This window comes from Sciurus vulgaris (assembly GCF_902686455.1).
Source record: "Sciurus vulgaris genome assembly, chromosome: 3".
Lineage (NCBI taxonomy): Eukaryota > Metazoa > Chordata > Mammalia > Rodentia > Sciuridae > Sciurus > Sciurus vulgaris.
The window spans coordinates 144,338,930-144,356,700 of NC_136463.1; the positions used below are offsets into that span (position 1 = coordinate 144,338,930).

At 42.3% G+C, this 17,771-nt stretch overlaps 1 protein-coding gene across 1 annotated transcript in view; it reads right to left on the bottom strand.

Annotated features, from left to right (window-relative positions):
• Positions 1 to 369: 369 nt before the first annotated feature.
• STAT1 (signal transducer and activator of transcription 1) overlaps positions 370 to 17,771 on the bottom strand; it is a 37,086-nt gene continuing 19,684 nt past the window's right edge. Inside the window, exons 12-24 of the mRNA XM_079135104.1 lie at positions 16,904 to 16,933; positions 16,716 to 16,809; positions 15,646 to 15,687; positions 14,274 to 14,357; positions 13,743 to 13,841; positions 12,479 to 12,614; positions 10,786 to 10,835; positions 9,968 to 10,062; positions 9,048 to 9,193; positions 7,288 to 7,473; positions 6,291 to 6,366; positions 5,292 to 5,394; positions 370 to 1,528 (exon numbers count right to left, since the gene is read on the bottom strand). Coding sequence (XP_078991230.1) covers positions 1,514 to 1,528; positions 5,292 to 5,394; positions 6,291 to 6,366; positions 7,288 to 7,473; positions 9,048 to 9,193; positions 9,968 to 10,062; positions 10,786 to 10,835; positions 12,479 to 12,614; positions 13,743 to 13,841; positions 14,274 to 14,357; positions 15,646 to 15,687; positions 16,716 to 16,809; positions 16,904 to 16,933 — 1,156 coding nt within the window. The 3' untranslated portion in view covers positions 370 to 1,513. The remainder of the gene's footprint in view (positions 1,529 to 5,291; positions 5,395 to 6,290; positions 6,367 to 7,287; positions 7,474 to 9,047; positions 9,194 to 9,967; positions 10,063 to 10,785; positions 10,836 to 12,478; positions 12,615 to 13,742; positions 13,842 to 14,273; positions 14,358 to 15,645; positions 15,688 to 16,715; positions 16,810 to 16,903; positions 16,934 to 17,771) is intronic.

Genomic DNA, 17,771 nt, shown 5'->3' on the forward strand with positions numbered 1-17,771 from the left:
AAACTGAGAAGAGGCCTCAATTTGTGTATAGTACCAAGAAAAATAAAAAATACTGTGTGCATATTATATTTAATGTAATACATATATACTTTAGCTTTAATTATAAAATAGACTTCAAGAAAATTTTATCGCCACCAAAGAATAACACAGCATTCTGTAATAACATAGTTGCGGTGGTGGAAATGGAGAAAGGAGAGGCAGCCATGTAGACAGCGGTCTGTGAAAGTTATTCAGAAGAACCCTGTGGACTCACCCCTTATCACTGCTCTGTGTCCACACTAATGAAAGGAGACGGTATAAAAAAACAAAACAACAGTACACATCACAAAACATCAACCATTCAAAAAAGTGTCTGGAAAAGCCATAGGATAGATAATGGAACCATCTGCAAATTTAATTGTCATAAAAATCACATTTATCAGTGAAAAATATGCAGTTCTCAATGCAGTTACATAGTACATGAGTTCTGAAATTATTTCATTCTCATGTTATCTGGTGGTTAATGATTGAAGCTAGCACTAACTACTTTGTCTACTCCTTTCTCAATTTTATGGCTAACAGACTAAATACCAGCTAATAACAGTAAAAACAAATGAACCCATTGAAGAAACATGAATTAAATTCCTGGGTTTATCTATATCTACAATTAATTTCAACTTAAAAAATAAGGAGATCTGCCTTGAGAGAGCTGTTGTTAATAGCTTGGCTCCTCTCATGGAAAGGCAAAGACAATTTCATTCCCCAGTGACCAAGATGAAAGTGAAACATACTCAGCTCTGGGTATTAAAGATTGAACAGAAAACACTATTAATGAATTTAGAAAATGTACTTCCTTCTATTGATATTAGCCACTATTATTCAGCCATAACCAACACAAAAGCTAATTCTCTCAAGAAAGAAAGAATTTGTCTCTAGTTTTAAATGGCCAGTGTGGAAGATGTAATTAAAATGAAGAGCAAAATTTATTTTTCTCCTACCCAGATGTAGGATGGCTACTTTTGATAAAGTGTTGATATATAATTTTACATAAATTTCAACTATCTCCTTGGTAAAACAATAGAAGACTTCCAGACATATTTAAATCAGATGGAAATTTACCTTTTCTGCATCAAGAAGTTCCCAAGTAACCAATATCTATCCAGCAACCTGTAACAGTTGAGCACTGACTTTATGTACAGCATTTGCTAAATTGTTGCCAAACTTCTCACCTTTCCCAAAAGGCTCTCATTTTAATCCTGATGCCTTTGGGTGTATCTGGATGTTTTTCATTTGCAAAATCCACTCGGTGGACAGCGCCTTTCAGTTTCACCTTCAATAAAATGCATGAAGCCTTTCAGAGTAACATGTTTCTAAATAAGAGAAATATTTACTTGCTATCAATAGGCTGCAGCAAATTTGTTGTCCTTTCTTTCATTTCCCTAAGAACATAGGACATGAAGGAACAGAGCAGCAGGAGGGAGTCACAGATGGGAAGGAAAAAATATCACCAGAGAAGACGAGAAAAATTCATGCTCTATACTGCATTCATCTGTAAAAGATAAAAGGTGGTTAATTTTATCACACTGATCTTGTGACAGGCAGGTTCATATATTTAACATCATTATTCGAGAATGGAGTAGAAGGAAGACACATCTAACAGCAATAACCACCATGGAATTTGAGGGCCTTCAGCATGGCCTACCCATTTTCTGGACTAAACAAGACCTTTTATGTCACTTAAGCTGATGGATTATTACTCTACAGTGTGCCGGCTTAATTTTGTGAATCCATCCAGACTGCATAAAGCTTTCTGCTGTTATGCAAGTCTGGGGACAGAGCAACGTGGCAAATCCACTCATACAAAACAAGAGTGAGGAAATGCTGAGTTATATGCCAAGGGAGAGAGGGATGTGGGGGAAATGATGAATTTCCCTTAAAGGTCAGTCAGTAGGTAAAATAAATGAATGTGTTTCAAATACAGGCCAAAGAAGTAGAATTATTAAGATGCCCTTCACCTCCCTTACTAGTGCCTTCTGCCCAGCTGCCTTGAAATGGCAACCTGGAGACAGTAAATTGCTCATCAGGGAATACTGACTGTCCTACCACTGACTCCCTGACCCCACACTGGTCTTTCCCTTTTTATCAAATGTTCTCAGTCAGACAGTTCTGTCCCCTGCAATGTCTGAAGATGTTTCTGATTGTCATGAGTGGATGTGGTGGTGTATGTGCTACTGGCATCTATCTAGAGGGGAGAGACCAGGGATACAAATGCAGAGGACAGCCTCCATAACAGAATTCCCCATCCCCAAATGCCAGTAGTACCAGGACTGGGACACACAGCACTAGACAGTAAAAGCCTCTTGAGAGCTTTTCTAGCACCCCCCCCCCCGGTGCTGGGGATTGAACCCAGGGCCTTGTGCTCATGAGGCAAGTACTCTACCAACTGAGGTATATCCCCAGCCCTTGAGAGCTTTTCTAAATCTCAAGTGCACGGTAGTACATGGTACATGGTGGAGTCTTAGAAAAATTATTCTGGATTGAAAAGCACACTGAAGGTTCTGCCCCTATGCTGCAGCCTGTTTGACAGCATGAAGTTATAATTAAGATGGTAGACTTTAGGGGTATTGGGGAGAGAGAGAAAAGGAAGCCCAGATTCCAATCCTATCACTGTGATTGGGCACATTACTTAACCTCTACATGTTAAGGTCCTCAGCCATAGAAGTTGGCTAATAGTACCTAGCAGATAGGTTTGTCGAAAGGATTAAATTAGCATATATAAATGTCTAGTACAGTAGAAGGAAATTAGTAGATAATAAATTATCATCATCTTTTTTCTTGTTGTTGTTATGAGCTTTGGTCAAATGTCTCTAGGAAGGTAGAATGATTCTTTTACAGCCCAGAGGGAAAAGTTATTGTACAGAAAATCCAGACTAAACAAATACCCATCATGTGGCAGAAAACACTAGTGATTTGGCTCTCTTGGACAATTTCCTCAGGAGCCTGTGGTCCTCTTGCTCCTGAGGCTGCACTGGGCATCAGTCCCTGGTGCTACCCTAGTCCAGAGCTACAACCTCCAGACTGGGCAAAAATCAGCCAGCTCTGAGAGAGCTGCTTCCATCCCTGATTCCCAGAATGGATGCCAAATGGAAGTTATGGCCAAGACTGAGAACAGAGTAGACCACAGTAGAGCTGACCTGAGTTAAAAACTTACCCAGTTTTTATTTTGTCTAACCAGTATTGTGTCTCCCTTATAGCCTCTTTCAGCTCTACACATCTATTGGCTTACCTGGAGACTTTAATGATGTGTGTACATGTGCGTGGTGTTTGGAGAGAGGAGAGAAGACAGGGGTGAAGACAAAGACTGACTTTATTCCAGAAATGAAATGAAGGAAATCATGTGGGATGGAATGGCTATAGGAACATCCAAAGACTGCAAACCCATTTCCTGACATTTATTTACATTATTTAAATTGCTCTCACAGTATCATTCTGAGAGCATGCATGAGGCAGTCCTACTGCTTACACAGATGGAGGGAACTAATCCATCTTATTTTCTCAAGGTCACAGGGAATAATGGTGATGACAGAGTTGGAACTCTGCCTGCCAAATCCCAATCACAGGCCTCTCACCCAGAGGTCACACTGCCTTTGTCTTAATAAGCAGAATAAAATGCTCAGTCCTGTGCAAACAGCTACTACGGGATCAATGTTTTGAATGAAGCCAAGTCTGGCTATTGTGGGAGGTGTTCCAGGATGGTGGAGAGGAGCATGCACTCTGGGGACACCAGGTAGATTCAAATGTTGGTTCTGCTGTTGACTGACTACTGGATCTTAGTCAAGTTATATCACTGGTGAGGGGGCTCTGTTCTGTATCTTCCAAGATAAGAACAACAATAATACCCAACTTAGAGGCTTTTAGTGGGAAAGTGCTTGGGATGGGGGAGGTACTTAGTAAGTACCACCTATCATCAGTGAAGCTGCTGAGGCACTTTGCTCAGGAACAAAGGAAGTGTAAAAGGGGATCGCCCTGCTTTTTGGTTCCATTGATAAAGCTTATATTTTCTGAATTGGACTTTAAGTGCACTGAGTTTTTGTGTCGGGCTTATAAAGCACTTTTAGAGCAATGTTGGGATCCTACCTTACACATAGAAAAGGCTCATGTGCACAGACCAAACTTTTTTGCTATCGCACTAGCTAAGCATTTTTCTAAGTGGCCTTTTTTATCCTCAATAATTAGGAAAAGGTAAGAAAGTACAGGCTCTATAGATTTTAGCCTGTGTTTCCTAAAGTAGGGGGAAAAAGACCGAAAAGATACACCTAAGAAACGTGACTCTGAGCAGGTATTAGTGAGGCCGCATAAGCACACTCCCTGACCGCGTGAAGGTTTCCAAGAGACACCTCGCCCCCTCTTATCCCTCTCCCTCCCTGACTTCCTCTCTCATTTTGAGAACCTATTTTTGCCAGGCACCAGGTATGCAATGATGAAGAAAAGCCAGCAGTGACTCAGAGAGGGATTTTTTTTTTAAGCACTAAACCAACTTTAAAAAATGAACTGGAATAGCTCCATGTGAAAAAAGAGCTTAAAATTAAATAGCATCAGCAAAAACCCAGCCAACCAAACAAATCTTTAAGAGGAAGGATTTCTGGTTGAAAGGCAAACAATACTGTTTGATATACTGAAAAATATTCTCCCAGAGGAAGATCACCTCATTTGGAAACAATCGTGTTCCTATTTCTATCATGAAACTCACTCACTCTTTCACCCCCTGTGCTGTTTTTTTGGGCAAGCCTTTCATAGCTTCAGGAGCTAGCAGCATAAATTCTTTCTCAAACAGCAAGCAGAGGAAGCTGTTTCACGGCTGCTGGCTAAGTGTAAATCTGTAATTACTGAAACTACCCAGCATTAGCTCCTAAAAATAACACCTTTCCTAAGGATGACACTCCTCCACCTAGACACAGTGGTGGGACTCCAAGCAGAAGGAAAACATTTTATCAGAAAAATCTTAGTTCCCTGATATGTGAAATTTCTACAAGGACAGAACTTTTGTACTTCAAAGGGCAGAGGGGGAAACATAAGTATTTGAAATGTCACCTATTTTTTGGAGGGTGCCAGGAATAAAAATCTTGCTGATGATGGACCTTATTGAAACACAGCAGGCTTTCCTTTTCCTAGTTCATCTGGAAAATGCCCTTTCTTTGGCTCTGCTAGAGGATCCTTCTTGAGGACAGGCCCTGTATCTGCCCACAGTGCCCACCCTGACTCAGAGGGCACCCCTCATCCAGGGCTGGGAGCACCCCTACAGTGGTACTTACCATACTGTCGAATTCCACAGTGCCCACTATCCGGGACACCTCATCAAACTCCTCAGGGGACATGGGGAGTAGGTTATCTGTGGTCTGAAGTCTAGAAGGGTGACTGGAAAGGGGAGAAGGGAAGGGAAATGTTAGCACCTCATGAAAGCCCTACTGCAGACTTAAGACATTTTATCTTTTGTCTGTGACTGAATGACCATTTTACATTTTTTATTTCAGGAAAGTATACACACTTATAAAGCACATCTAAAAATGTATGGATCACCGGTGGTTTCTGTCCCCAGCCCGGTCCCTTGGGAATGTATGTACTGGACTCTAGATGTGAGTGGGCCACAGCCAGACTGGAACCTGTGCCACTTCTGCCTGGTTAAGCCTCGGAATGAGCACGTGCTGTGTGCCACCCTGGGACAGCAGTGCCCCGTGGCTTACCCTGGACAGAAAAGCACCAGAGAAATGTCTGGGGAGTCCCTCATCCCTACCTTGAGGTTTGTATGCAGATAAAGCTGCTCCACAGAGTGTTTTTACATGAAGACTACATCCACTCAGCCCAAGACAGTGCTGCAGGCCAAATAACTGACAATGACTTTCCAAACCTTTTTCTACCTTTTATGAAATGAAACAACAGAATAAAAGCAAGTGGAGAAAATGTATCTTGATGATTACTTTGGCCTTTTCTAGATTGAAAAGAACTGCTTTCCCACTCTTTGCAATTTTTGTTCATTTTATTTATGCTTTTTCAAAGTATCCGTTTTGGGAGAACTTAAATACCTTACATACAACTTTGGTTTTCCTGTTTTGTTTTGGTTTTTGGTTTTTAAAGGCAGTCAAATTCTGGCAGACAGTGACACCAGGATCTCTAATTAGGATCTTTCCAACAAGTCCAACTGTAACGGCGACAGCAATTACAAAGGAAAAGCAAAATACACTCGCCAGGCCCCAGCCAGGGCCAAGGCTGGCAGCGTGGGGTTTGGAACATGCCACTCTTCTGTGCTCACTTACACTTCAGACACAGAAATCAACTCAGTCTTGATGTATCCAGTTCCTTTAGGGCCATCAAGTTCCATTGGTTCTGGTGCTAGAAGCAAGCACAGCATGTAACTTTCCATTAGAGAAATTACCAAAGAATATTTTGGGGGATCAAAATTCTGTTTTTCTTGGCAGCTCAGAGTCCTGCAACTTTTGAGGGCTTGTGACCACCCTGCCTCAGTCACCTGAAATTCTAGTGGGCATGAAGAAGCAATTAGAAGGAAAAGGGGAATGGCTCAGCAGGAGCCTAGCTAGGAGCTTTCTCCTCCTGAGGCTGTAATCCTCCGAGATGGCCACCCATGCTAAGTTCTCACTGGTTTAGCTGATGTTATAGATGCAACTGTTAATTCCAAAGTGCTTGTCCTAATAAATTAGTGAGATTTCTCATTCTGAAGAACAAATAGCTTTACTGGCATGTTCTAGAACTAGAAGGACCTAACTTGAACTTTTTCAAATGCAATTCAGTGACAACTGAGAAGCATAAGACTGGTATCCTAAGACAAAGCCTCCACTTAATAAAAACCACTAATAACAATAGGATCTAACAAGTAACTGGGTTGACCTAAATGAAACACTTCACTTCTCATGGACCTGTTTCCTCAATTTTAACATGAGCAGGCTGGCATAAATCAGTTGGCCATAGTTCCTATCCTGTGGAAAAAGTGACATATAACAGATACATAGACCAGAAATGGACTTTCCCAATAACCCTAAAATATGAAATTATAAATCATTTCTTGCTTGCTATATTAGGCCAAATAATGCATCTCATTCCCACTGCACTGAGTTTATACTGTATTTTGAAAGTCTGCTTTTATTAATCCAAAAGAGAGTGGTGGCTGGCCCTTGCTGGAAGGATGGCAAGGGTAAATCCTGTTAGTAAATCTGGTCTGCACATAACACTCGCCCACCAGGAAAGATGGCACTGGGCTGTGTCTCAGGAGGGCAGAGGCTGTTCACTCCCACCTACCTTCCTTTGGCCTGGAGTAGTACTTTCCAAAGGCATGGTCTTTGTCAATATTTGGATACAGATACTTCAGGGGATTCTCTGGAATGTTCTCAGCAGCCATGACTTTGTAATTGCGAATGATATCAGGGAAAGTGACAGCAGAAAGTTCTTTCTTTGTGTAAGGTTCAACCGCATGGAAGTAAGGTTCTAAAAAGGAGAGAAACTCAGTGAGTCCCACAGAATATCCCACAACAACAGAGACAGAAACAAAACATTGCAGAATATATGGTTGTGAGTGAGCTCATGAGAACTAATTACAATCCAGGGTTGCCACATATACCACGGACTGCTTCATTTCTAAATTAATTGCAATCCTGTCTTTAATAGGGGAAAAACAAAGGCAGTCTTTACTCTCAGTAACAACATATTTGTCATTATTTGCCTAGATTTATAAGTCTGGCTAAAAGGTTTGTTAAATTCCTTTAGAAGCCTTCATCTTCAACAAAACACTGCCCATAGGCAGATAAGTAACTAATTACCAATTAGGTCTTCTTGGCTCAAGCCACGATTAAGTTACTAAAAGATAAGCTCACTTTATTTTTCTTTTCATATTAAAAAACATAATTTTTATTAAAATAAATGGTGATGACCTACAGAAACCAAGTTTTGAAACAAGAAAAGATCTCCTTTTTTCTTCTAATCTCTAATGCAATAAGCCACAGTTTAACTCCTGTTCTTATTCCCAGACTGGATTCTTCCTACTTTATCCAGAATTCCACTTCTGGGTGCACACATTCCAGAATGTGCTAGCCTGTGCTCTGGGAATCATCTCTGGAACTTATGCTATGCTATATCCTAAATCTGTGTGGCGGGTGCTACCCTGCTTAAATTTTTCTGGTTATGTTTTCTTCCTCTTTGATTGGTTGTAGCTCATCTCTGAGCTGCATCAGGAAATGAATTACCCTGGAAAAAAGAAAACAGACAGGCTCCAACCTCTCCTGCATACACCAGGCTCTGATCCTATTCCTCACACTTTTTTTTTCATTAGAAGCAAAAATAAACAGAACAAGGAAAGTATTTCATCTTTTGCATCTAAACATGAACAACAGGAAAGTCACCGCGACACATCAGTTTGCCTTCAGTGCTCTAAACAAACTGTAGGCGGCTGTGGAAAGTACTCAGTCTGCCAATATTGTTTTTTCATCTGCCCTGTTCAGCTTCATCTCCAGAATTCTGCTTCATGATGCCAAGGTTTCTGGAGTCTTTTAGCCATGGACTCATTTAGTCAAAGAGAAATCCAATATACAACAGATATATCTGCAGCTGCTGTGTTTCAAGGCAAGGCAGAGACTACAGCTTAGCCTGACAGTGTCCACATCTAATTCCTGCTACCAGTGTGTGTGGAGAAAACCAGTATGGGGGTCTTCCCACCAAGCCTGTCCTTGTCTGTGCACTTGACTCTGGAGTTACCCTAAGTGACGCTGGAACCTCACAATGTGGCAAAGGTGATCTCTTCCAAGGACTGGCTGCAGATGATATTGACTCACATCCTATCAGCAGATAAGAAATCTGACTGACAGGAAGGAACTTGACCTTATCTTTTAAAAGCCATCATTTCCACAAAACATCCTAGGCAGTGAATCACCAATAAGCACCGGGGGTTATTAAATCTATCTGGGGGGCTCAGTTGGGTAAGTCTGAGCTGATCTGCAGTGGCAAAGAAGGATTTCAGCCAGGTGTGGCACCCCAGGGGCCCATGTGTTCCAGCACCCTTCACTCACCACCTCCGTTCTGGGACCGCTCCACCCATGTGAACGTGATGGCCCCTTCCCGGGAGCTCTCGCTGAACCGCAGAAGGAATGTCCCTGGCTGCTGGTCCTTGAGCAGAGTGCGTTCTTGCTCCTTGCTGATAAAGCCCATGATACACCTAAACATTGAGAAGATCAACAGTGTCACTTGTAGTTCAGTCATGATTTAAATTTTCATGTTAACTTGACAAACCAAGAAAATGACTATAACTTGATAAGAGAATATATGATAAAGATCTAGACTATTTAAAAATATATTTAATTGGAACTTTAGGAAGCATTTCACTTACACGTGTATACAAAATTAAAAAAAAAAAATAAAAAATAAACAAGAACACAATGCCAGAGGGATGTTATAGCTGTTCATTAAATATGTGCCGGATTATGCTGGATTAATGGGTCTTTTGTCATCATTTGATGATTTTAAAGGCTATGAAAATGTGTGAATTTACCCATTTTTTATGCTGAAGAGGAAGACACAGATAATATATATTCACATTCTAGCATCTCTGGATCAATTTAAAGCTTTTGTTGAAGTATCAGCTCATCCTAGGAGTGAGTTAGATAAAATTTGCCAAGTGGAAAAGTGTTTCCTTTCCTATGGACAAGGTGGCAGGTGATCAAGAAACACTTGCTGAATGCCCAAATGGCACTCAGGTTAATTTTTTAAAATTTAATTATGCAAATATGTATACACACATACTAAGGAAGGGTAAGTTTAATTTTATGAGGTTCCGCTCTTGTAAAGCCTTGATAGCCTAAAAGTATATGTCACTGTGAGGTGAACACAAATCCTATCAAATAAGGAAGCCCAGTTCAGGCTTTGTCTCAGCTTTCATTAAGGGAGCATGTACTAAAAACGTGTTTCAAAAATACCCATCAGTGGCCCTTACCCATCATTCCAAAGAGACAGCAGGTGTTTTTTAATGAGTTCTAGGATGTTTTCAATCCAAAGCCAGAAGGAAAAATTTTTATCATTAATATTTTCCTGAAAATATACAAAGGCATAGATTAGGAATCAAGAAATTCAAAAGAGTGACTTACCATTCTCCCTCCCACTGCTGGATTTTAATTTGCAAAGAGACCCCAGGTACCAAAGACAGAACTGTCCAGTACACAGCAGCAGCAATCCCTTGGTGGGAAATATCTCATTCCCTCCCCTCTTATCGGTGTTAAGACCTGGACCTCTCCACTTCCCTGAGCTGGGCTCTGCTTCCCTCTCCAAACAGTAGCACACCAGCCAGAGGATGACCTCCAGGGTGACTCAGGGAAACAAAAGCTGCCCTCAGACTAGTGGAGCCCAGTAGATCCAGCTGGTCAGCACTGTCTGGTAACCCCAGTGGGGACTAACTGCTCTCTCCAGCTAGTCCCTCTGTATGATGCACTACAAAACTCATCAGGCCAGTTGGGCCAAGCTCACATTTCACATGGACAAGGCCAAAACACTGCTGGGCAGTGGACTGGTGTGAGGGAACTGAAGACTCATTTTGGATATAAAAGAATGTTATCACTCAGGCAGGTGCTTCCTGTCAGACTCAGGCTTGGAGACTGACCTCCAGCGCTGAAGGAAAGTAAACAACTTGCCCTCAGGGCTCCGTGGGTGAAAAGCAAACATGCCAGAATAAACAAACAAACCACCACACAGTGAGAAATATGAGAACTACCAAAGAGACTGAAAAGAGGTAAGGACATAAAACCCAGGCACACCCACCTTACAAAACCTAGTCCACGGAATAAGACCATCGAGGCCAGCATTAGGACCTAAACAAACAAAAATAAGCTTTATCAGTAAACAGAAATTGGTTTTGGTGCCTTGATCAGGCTTTCTTTGTTGGATGTTTGCTCTCAAAGAAAACATCCAACAAAGAAAGAGAACATGTACATGGTTGATAAACTCAGAAATATTAATGTTACACTAATTAAGCAATTATCATCTATGCTATGAAAGGACAGAACTAAAACAGTCTAAAACATGAGTAACTTCATTCATGCCAGTTTGATTTTAATGGCATGAAGGAACTTGTGATGGATTACTGGGTACCATGATTATGAGCATTTTTAGGAAAAGCGGAAGCAACACAAAGCCTCACCATCTGCTCCCCTCTCTCCAGCCCCTTTTATCCCTCCCTCTTTTCTGAAGAGGACAAATCCTTTAAATCCTCCATATTACAGCCCTTTCTGAGCTGACTGTCTTTGGCATTAAGCAAAGCTTCCTTTGGTCCCTCCCTATTTAGGTTCACCTCCCATTGCTTCCTGTTACTGCCTGGGTGCGGTCTCTTCTCCGAAGACCTTGTGGCATTTTTGTGGAAGTTGAAACCAAGATCAAGATTACCTTACGTGATCAACTTAACTTTGATACTTGACTTTATGAGTTTATTTTTAGACACTGATTACATAGCTCCCAAATAGGACATGGGCTCAGGGACATGGATGCAAATCATAGGCCAAGTAAGGGAAATGAAAGGAAGCCTAAGTATTACCAGCAGCTAATAGCTAATAACACCAAGTTGTTAAAGTTAGCGAGGGATAAGTCCACTGCTCCTCTGAAGGGAAGCACAAATACACCAAATACACAGGCAGAAAAGAGACATTTCTTGACTCTCCACAAATAAGGAAATAGAATAAGGTGATTCTATGCTTCTTACTGGACAGCAGAAGGCAAGACCCCCATGCTGACAGTGACACAGCTGAGAAGGCACTGTTGAGGGCCTGTCTGGTTCAGAAGAGCCTACTGGCATGGTATATGCAGCCCACAGAAAGTAAATCTGGATAAGAGTTGTTCAGGAATTTTTAAAGGAGCAGTTTAGATGTTCCCATTCATTGCAAGATCAGGCAGAGACTAGTGTGTCTGATTATTTGTGGAAGACTAAAAAACCCACAGACATGAGCCACTGAAAGGGAATTATCTACCATGGTCCAGACTCTGCCAGATCAAGTAACACTGCTGGTCAAAAGGGTGTCCCCTCATGTGGACAGTGACTCCTGCTGCCTGGGCCAACCTGACTCAAGGGCCTTGAGTTTATAAGCCTAGGATCTTATTCTTACCATGTCAGGAAGTTTGCTCCTCAAGGACAAGACCACCTCATCTTTCTCATTTCAGCCACGAAATAACAGTTTACATAGTCCAAAAAGCTTTCCCTTTAGATTCCTTCTCAGAGATGTTAATAAGAGGGACAACAAGGAAAGGATTCATTTAACTCTATCATCAGTCTGCATTTCTCCCCAAGGAAAAGTACAGTTCTCACTTAGCTATTTCAATAAGCTTTAGCTTGAAAAGCCAATAATTTTAAAAACGCTCTTCTACCTTCAACAAAATGGAGAACAAAGAGGACGAAAAAAGTCAAAAGAGATATTTTTATGACTTTCAATTTTTTTATACAGACAAAAAGTAAATGCGCGCATACCCAGAAGTTTCTCTCCCAACATGCTCAGCTGGTCCACGTTGAGACCTCTCTTGGTGACAGATGAAAACTGCCAACTCAGGACCTCTGAGAGCTGAGACCATCGTGCACATGGTGGGTTCAAGAAGAAGGACAGATTCTAGAAGGAAAACACCAAAAAGCCAGGGTTAATGAAGAGCCTCTAGTTACTAGTGAGGTACCAACATATGGGCCCATCCCAAAGTTCAGTCTAGTTTATACACACATCTCCAGTTAGGGAAGAGAATTTTCATTACTTGCCAATTCATACCTGTGGATTTGTTTGCTCATTTAAATTTACATCTAATTACAGATTCAGCACTCCTGGCACTCTGTCATCATTTAAAGACAAGCCCATGCAGAGAGTAGCAAAAACCAGTCCCTCAACACGCTTGTTCCCAACTGAACTCTGTTCTCCCAAAAAGAACAACACCCTGACTTCCTGTTTCAGTTCTCACACTATAAACAGGTCTCCTCTGTGCCTTGCTTGGTGCAATTTTTTTTTCTCATTTTGTGATTTTTAGTTGGTGATTGTTTAAAATGGTGTACAGATGTAGGACTGAAGTGCTGTCTGATGTACCTAAGCATGAAAAGGCTGCCACGTGCCCTCTGGGAAAATAAACACGTCAGAATAGCTTCCTTTAGGCAAGTGTTACTGTGTGGCTGGCTATAAGGTCCACATCAACAAATTTCCAGATATATCGGATAAGGTACATTTAAACAGATATGCATATAAACATGTTATGCATTGATGGGATGACAAATGTGTGACCAGAGGCTCACAGGAACAAACCCTGTATTTCCCATAGGAATATGGGTGAACATTTGCTAAGTAAGCATTCCCGTGACTTCCAAGATGAGCACTTTGAAAAAAGAGAGTCGACTGTAATCAATCAACAGCGAGTGTGCTTGCTGTAAGAATGCAGCACGTTTGCCTAGTAGATGTATTTATTTAAAAAAAAAAAAAAAAGAAAAACATGACAGTAAAGGACTTCTTTCACAATAAATGTGGTACGACATCACTGATTGCCTGAGTTCTCTCATGATATGAGGGAAATCATTATTCTCATTTCTAGCACATGAACAGGCTTTGCTTCTCCCAGAATTACTCAAGATCCTTGGCAATGTCACATGACTCTGTCACTTCTCCCTCAACATCTGGCTACTGGGGGCTGTTGTGAAGGTGTGGCAGGGAGAATGTGGGGTCTTTCATTCACCCCTGGTATGATGGCAAACGAGTTTTCCATACCCTGGGTTCCGCCACCAGCATGTTGTACCACAGGATGGAGGCCCAACCACTGGGGAGCTGGCTGACGTTGGAGATCACCACGACAGGCAGCGACGTCGTCTAAAAGTTGATAAAGACCTTGAGACCATCTGAACCACAGATCTATCACCTTCAGACAACAGCTTAAGCAAGGGGTTATTTGTAATTTTATATACATTTTATATTTGAAATTTTAAATGTAAACTTATATTCTTTTGTTCACAGTTTATCTTTGATACACTTTTCAGTTAATATGTATGTTCCAAGATGTACTATAAAAATGTTAACAATGGCTATCTCAACTGGAATATTTAGTTTACAGAATTTGAAGGCTACTCCAATCCTCTAGCTTCCTGGACCATGAAATTAATGTCAAGACAGTATTAGCTGAAAAAGATCATCACTTTTAATGATTAGGTAAATATCTATAAAACAAAAATTGAAAAATAAAAATTCACATACTAGTTAGAAGTAAAAATAAAGTTTTCTACTTTGGGTCCCTGGAAGTCTTACCTCAAGGTCAATTACCAGGCCAGGCTGGCACAATTGGGTTTCAAAACTAAGGGAGTGAAGTTCTTCAGTGACAACAAGAGGACCCTTAGGAGAGGAAAAAAGGAAGAGAGAATGTAACCATTCAGTCACTGATCCTACTGAATAAATGCTAGGTATAGTGGCACATGCTTGTGAACCCAGTAGCTTGGGAAGCTGAGACAGGAGGATTGCAAGTTCAAAGCCAGCCTCAGCAATTTAATGAGGCCCTCAGCAATTCAGTGAGACTGTGTCTCAAAGAATAAAAAGGGCTGGCAATGTGGCTCAATGGTTAAGCACTCCTGGGTTCAATCCCTCCACTCAAGTCCAAAAGAAAAATCCAAACAAAATAAAACTGAATAAACAGGTTACAAAGGTACTAGACCCAATCAGCTATAACTCAGAAGGTTCCAATATTCAATAACTTAAACCAGATTTAATTATTCCAAACCTCTCACTGTTCTCTTATGATCAAATGCCTGAAATTATAGCAAGGGATATCAATTCAGAGAAAGAAACATCAATGGGCAATGGGTTTCTTCATGACTTAAGGCTACCGGGCTGCATCCTCACGGAGGGGATGGAAAGAGCTCACTTTCCAGGCCAGTTCCCACTGAGCATGGCAGGTCACAAAGTACTTTGGTGTGGGTAGGAACAGATGGTTTTCAAAGCACCTTCACACACATTATGTAACATAAGCATCACGACAACTTAGAACTAGGGAGGGCAGCTGCTGGAGCCAGGAGGTCACAGAGACAGAGTCAGTGCAAACCCGGGCTGGAAGGTGTCTGTGCTGCCAGGCCAGCATGTGTCTCACTGTTCCAGCGACCTCCACTGGTCGTGATGTGGAAGGACAAAAAACATTCCAGATCAAAATGACTCCAGACTTTGTGGCCTTTGTCCATAGATCATTTTTTAATGCATCACAAACACAACTCCTCGAGGATCAGGTTGCAAGAAGCAACTGTGAAAACACAATGCTACTGGGTAGGGGACACAATGGCAGGAGAACCCTCTCAACACCTGGTCTTTGGCATGGAGTCATAAACTGGCCTCTCACTCCAGCTGACTCTCTGCAACTTAAGCTAGATCCTGAAAGCTTCCTGTGACTCAATTTCCTCAAGATTTGAGGATGTGAAGAATACCGAAGCCCACCATGCCCCCTCCACTGGGCTGTCTGTGTGGGTCCAATGAAGTCGTGAGCAAAATTCTTTGACAACCTTTATAAAGCATGAATGAAGACCCCATTATCACAGATACACCCAATGCCTTTCCCTGTCTGGCCAGCAGAGGCACAGACCTGCCCCCAGTGAACAGACCTGCCTGCACAGGGCCCACACAACCTGGAGACCCTCACCTCATTAGTTCTGTTGCCAGCATTCTTCTGTTCTTTCAGTTGCTATAAAATAAGAAACACTGCAGTAAACCACATGTTCACTATCCAAGTTTATGTCTTCATTTAAAAATCAGACCAAAGTGGGCAGCACCCACTTAAACCAGCCCCCTGAAGGAAAAGAAAGAGAGAAGGATGTGACATTCTCTCTAGAATGCAGAACAAGAGACAGGATGGCCCTTGTCTGCAAATTGCATTCCCGCAAGCAACGATCCTCCAAGTGCCCTCCTTAGCTGTTTCAGGGTCCCCCAGGATACAGGGATAGCTCCTCCTCCTCCTTCCTTCAGCAGAGATTCCTAGCTAGACCCCAGCGAAGCCCGGCCCAACTAAAACTGCCCTCAAGCAGATTTCAATCCCCAGGTTCCAGTGAGCAGTGTGGGGCCAGAGTGAAGCTTGATACCTTCATGCTCCCCAGAGGGACCATGGATCTCACCCGGTGTGTAGGTCCCTAATATGATGCTTGTTGGCTCACAGGAAGGTTGCTAGTAAAAAAGGTGCCTCCACCCTCCCTTCAGGCTCGGCACAGATGCTGGGAGCCTCAGAATACCTGGCAGCCCCTCTTTTCAGGGTCACAGAAAAAAGGCAGCACCCACTTAAAACAGCCCCCTGAATTTCCATTGCCAGGCTGGCGAAGGGAGCCGCCTCCTCGGGAGACAAAGTGGCGGAGACAGGCCTCTGGGGAACTGGAGAGCAGGAGAAGGAGCAGTTGGGAGGTAGGAGACGCAATCTGGAGGGAATTTCAGGGGTCCACGGTGGCAAGTCACAGATCTTAGAGCCACAGAGCAGCTCTGACCTATGTGCACATGGATTTGTGAAATACTTTAACTGAGACTTCTGTAGCCTAAAGGAGTATTTCTGAGAAAGATGGGCGGAAATCAGGGTGAACAACCCAGGGATGAGGAGGACAAAGCAGGCTGACCCAATTGCTGGTGATGAGAAGCCATCAGTGCAAAGTGCCACCAAGTGCCACTCCAGTGTTAGGAGTGCTAAAAGACCAGACAGAATCACGAGGAGAAGTCTGCGGGTCTCCCTACCAGGTGTCGAAACTCAGCCGCCAGACTTCCATTGGTGGATTCTTCCATATTCATCACTTTCGTGTGGGTGCCCAAAATATTGAACTTCCGAAATCTATACAATACAGGATAGAGATACTTAAAAGGCTTCAAACTATTAGACACAAACAAATAAGAGCACAAACTACAGTACAAAGTACATCACATACCCTTTTACCGTATTTCTCTCATTCACGTCTCTGGGAAAAAAAAAAAGACATACACAAAATTACACATGGACATTTAAAACATGAAATAAGCTTTAAAAGAAATATAGAAGTATGTATATAAGTAAAAAATAAATTTATACCTGTGGGTTTGCTGCCTTGTCGATTCGCTCACTCCCTTCTTCCACCCACTCATACCTACCAAGCCAAAAATCACTGAAGGATCTTGGGCAAAGAAACCATCTGGGCCTCACAATCCTCATTTGTCCAACATGCGAATAGCACCAGTCTTAGGGGACACTGTGAGGAGCCAAGGGGTGAAAGAGTGGAGGACAGCCTCAAAAAACGTAAGCTGAGTCCACGCTCCCCACGTGCTCAGCACTGGAGCTCCAGCAGACACACTGCCCTGCTGTCACACAACCCTGAGGACCTTCCAAGGTGACTGCTTAATCTATATTCTTATTCTCTATTATCTTCAACATTCTATACCAGAACAGTCAATTATTTGGGGAATAGGCACTTTTAAGTTTGAGGTTAAAATCTTGAAAGATCTTGCACCTCATATAAATTCAGTGGACACTTTGCCAAGCTATGGTTTGACATGGTTTGTCCCCAAGAACTTCCTGTACTGAAGGCCTGGTGCCTAGGGTGGCGACCTTTAGAGGCGAGGCTCAGTGAGAGGTGATTAGGTCACTGGGGTCCTGCCCTCAGAAGCCATCAGTGCCTGCCTTGTAGGAGTGGGCCGGGTCTTGTGACCCTGCCCTGGTTACTCCACGAGCAGGTTGCTATGAAGCACAGTTGGCTTTCCCAGCTTGCTCTCTTGCTTCCTCTTTCATCGCATGATTCTCATATGCAATCCTGCCACAGGACA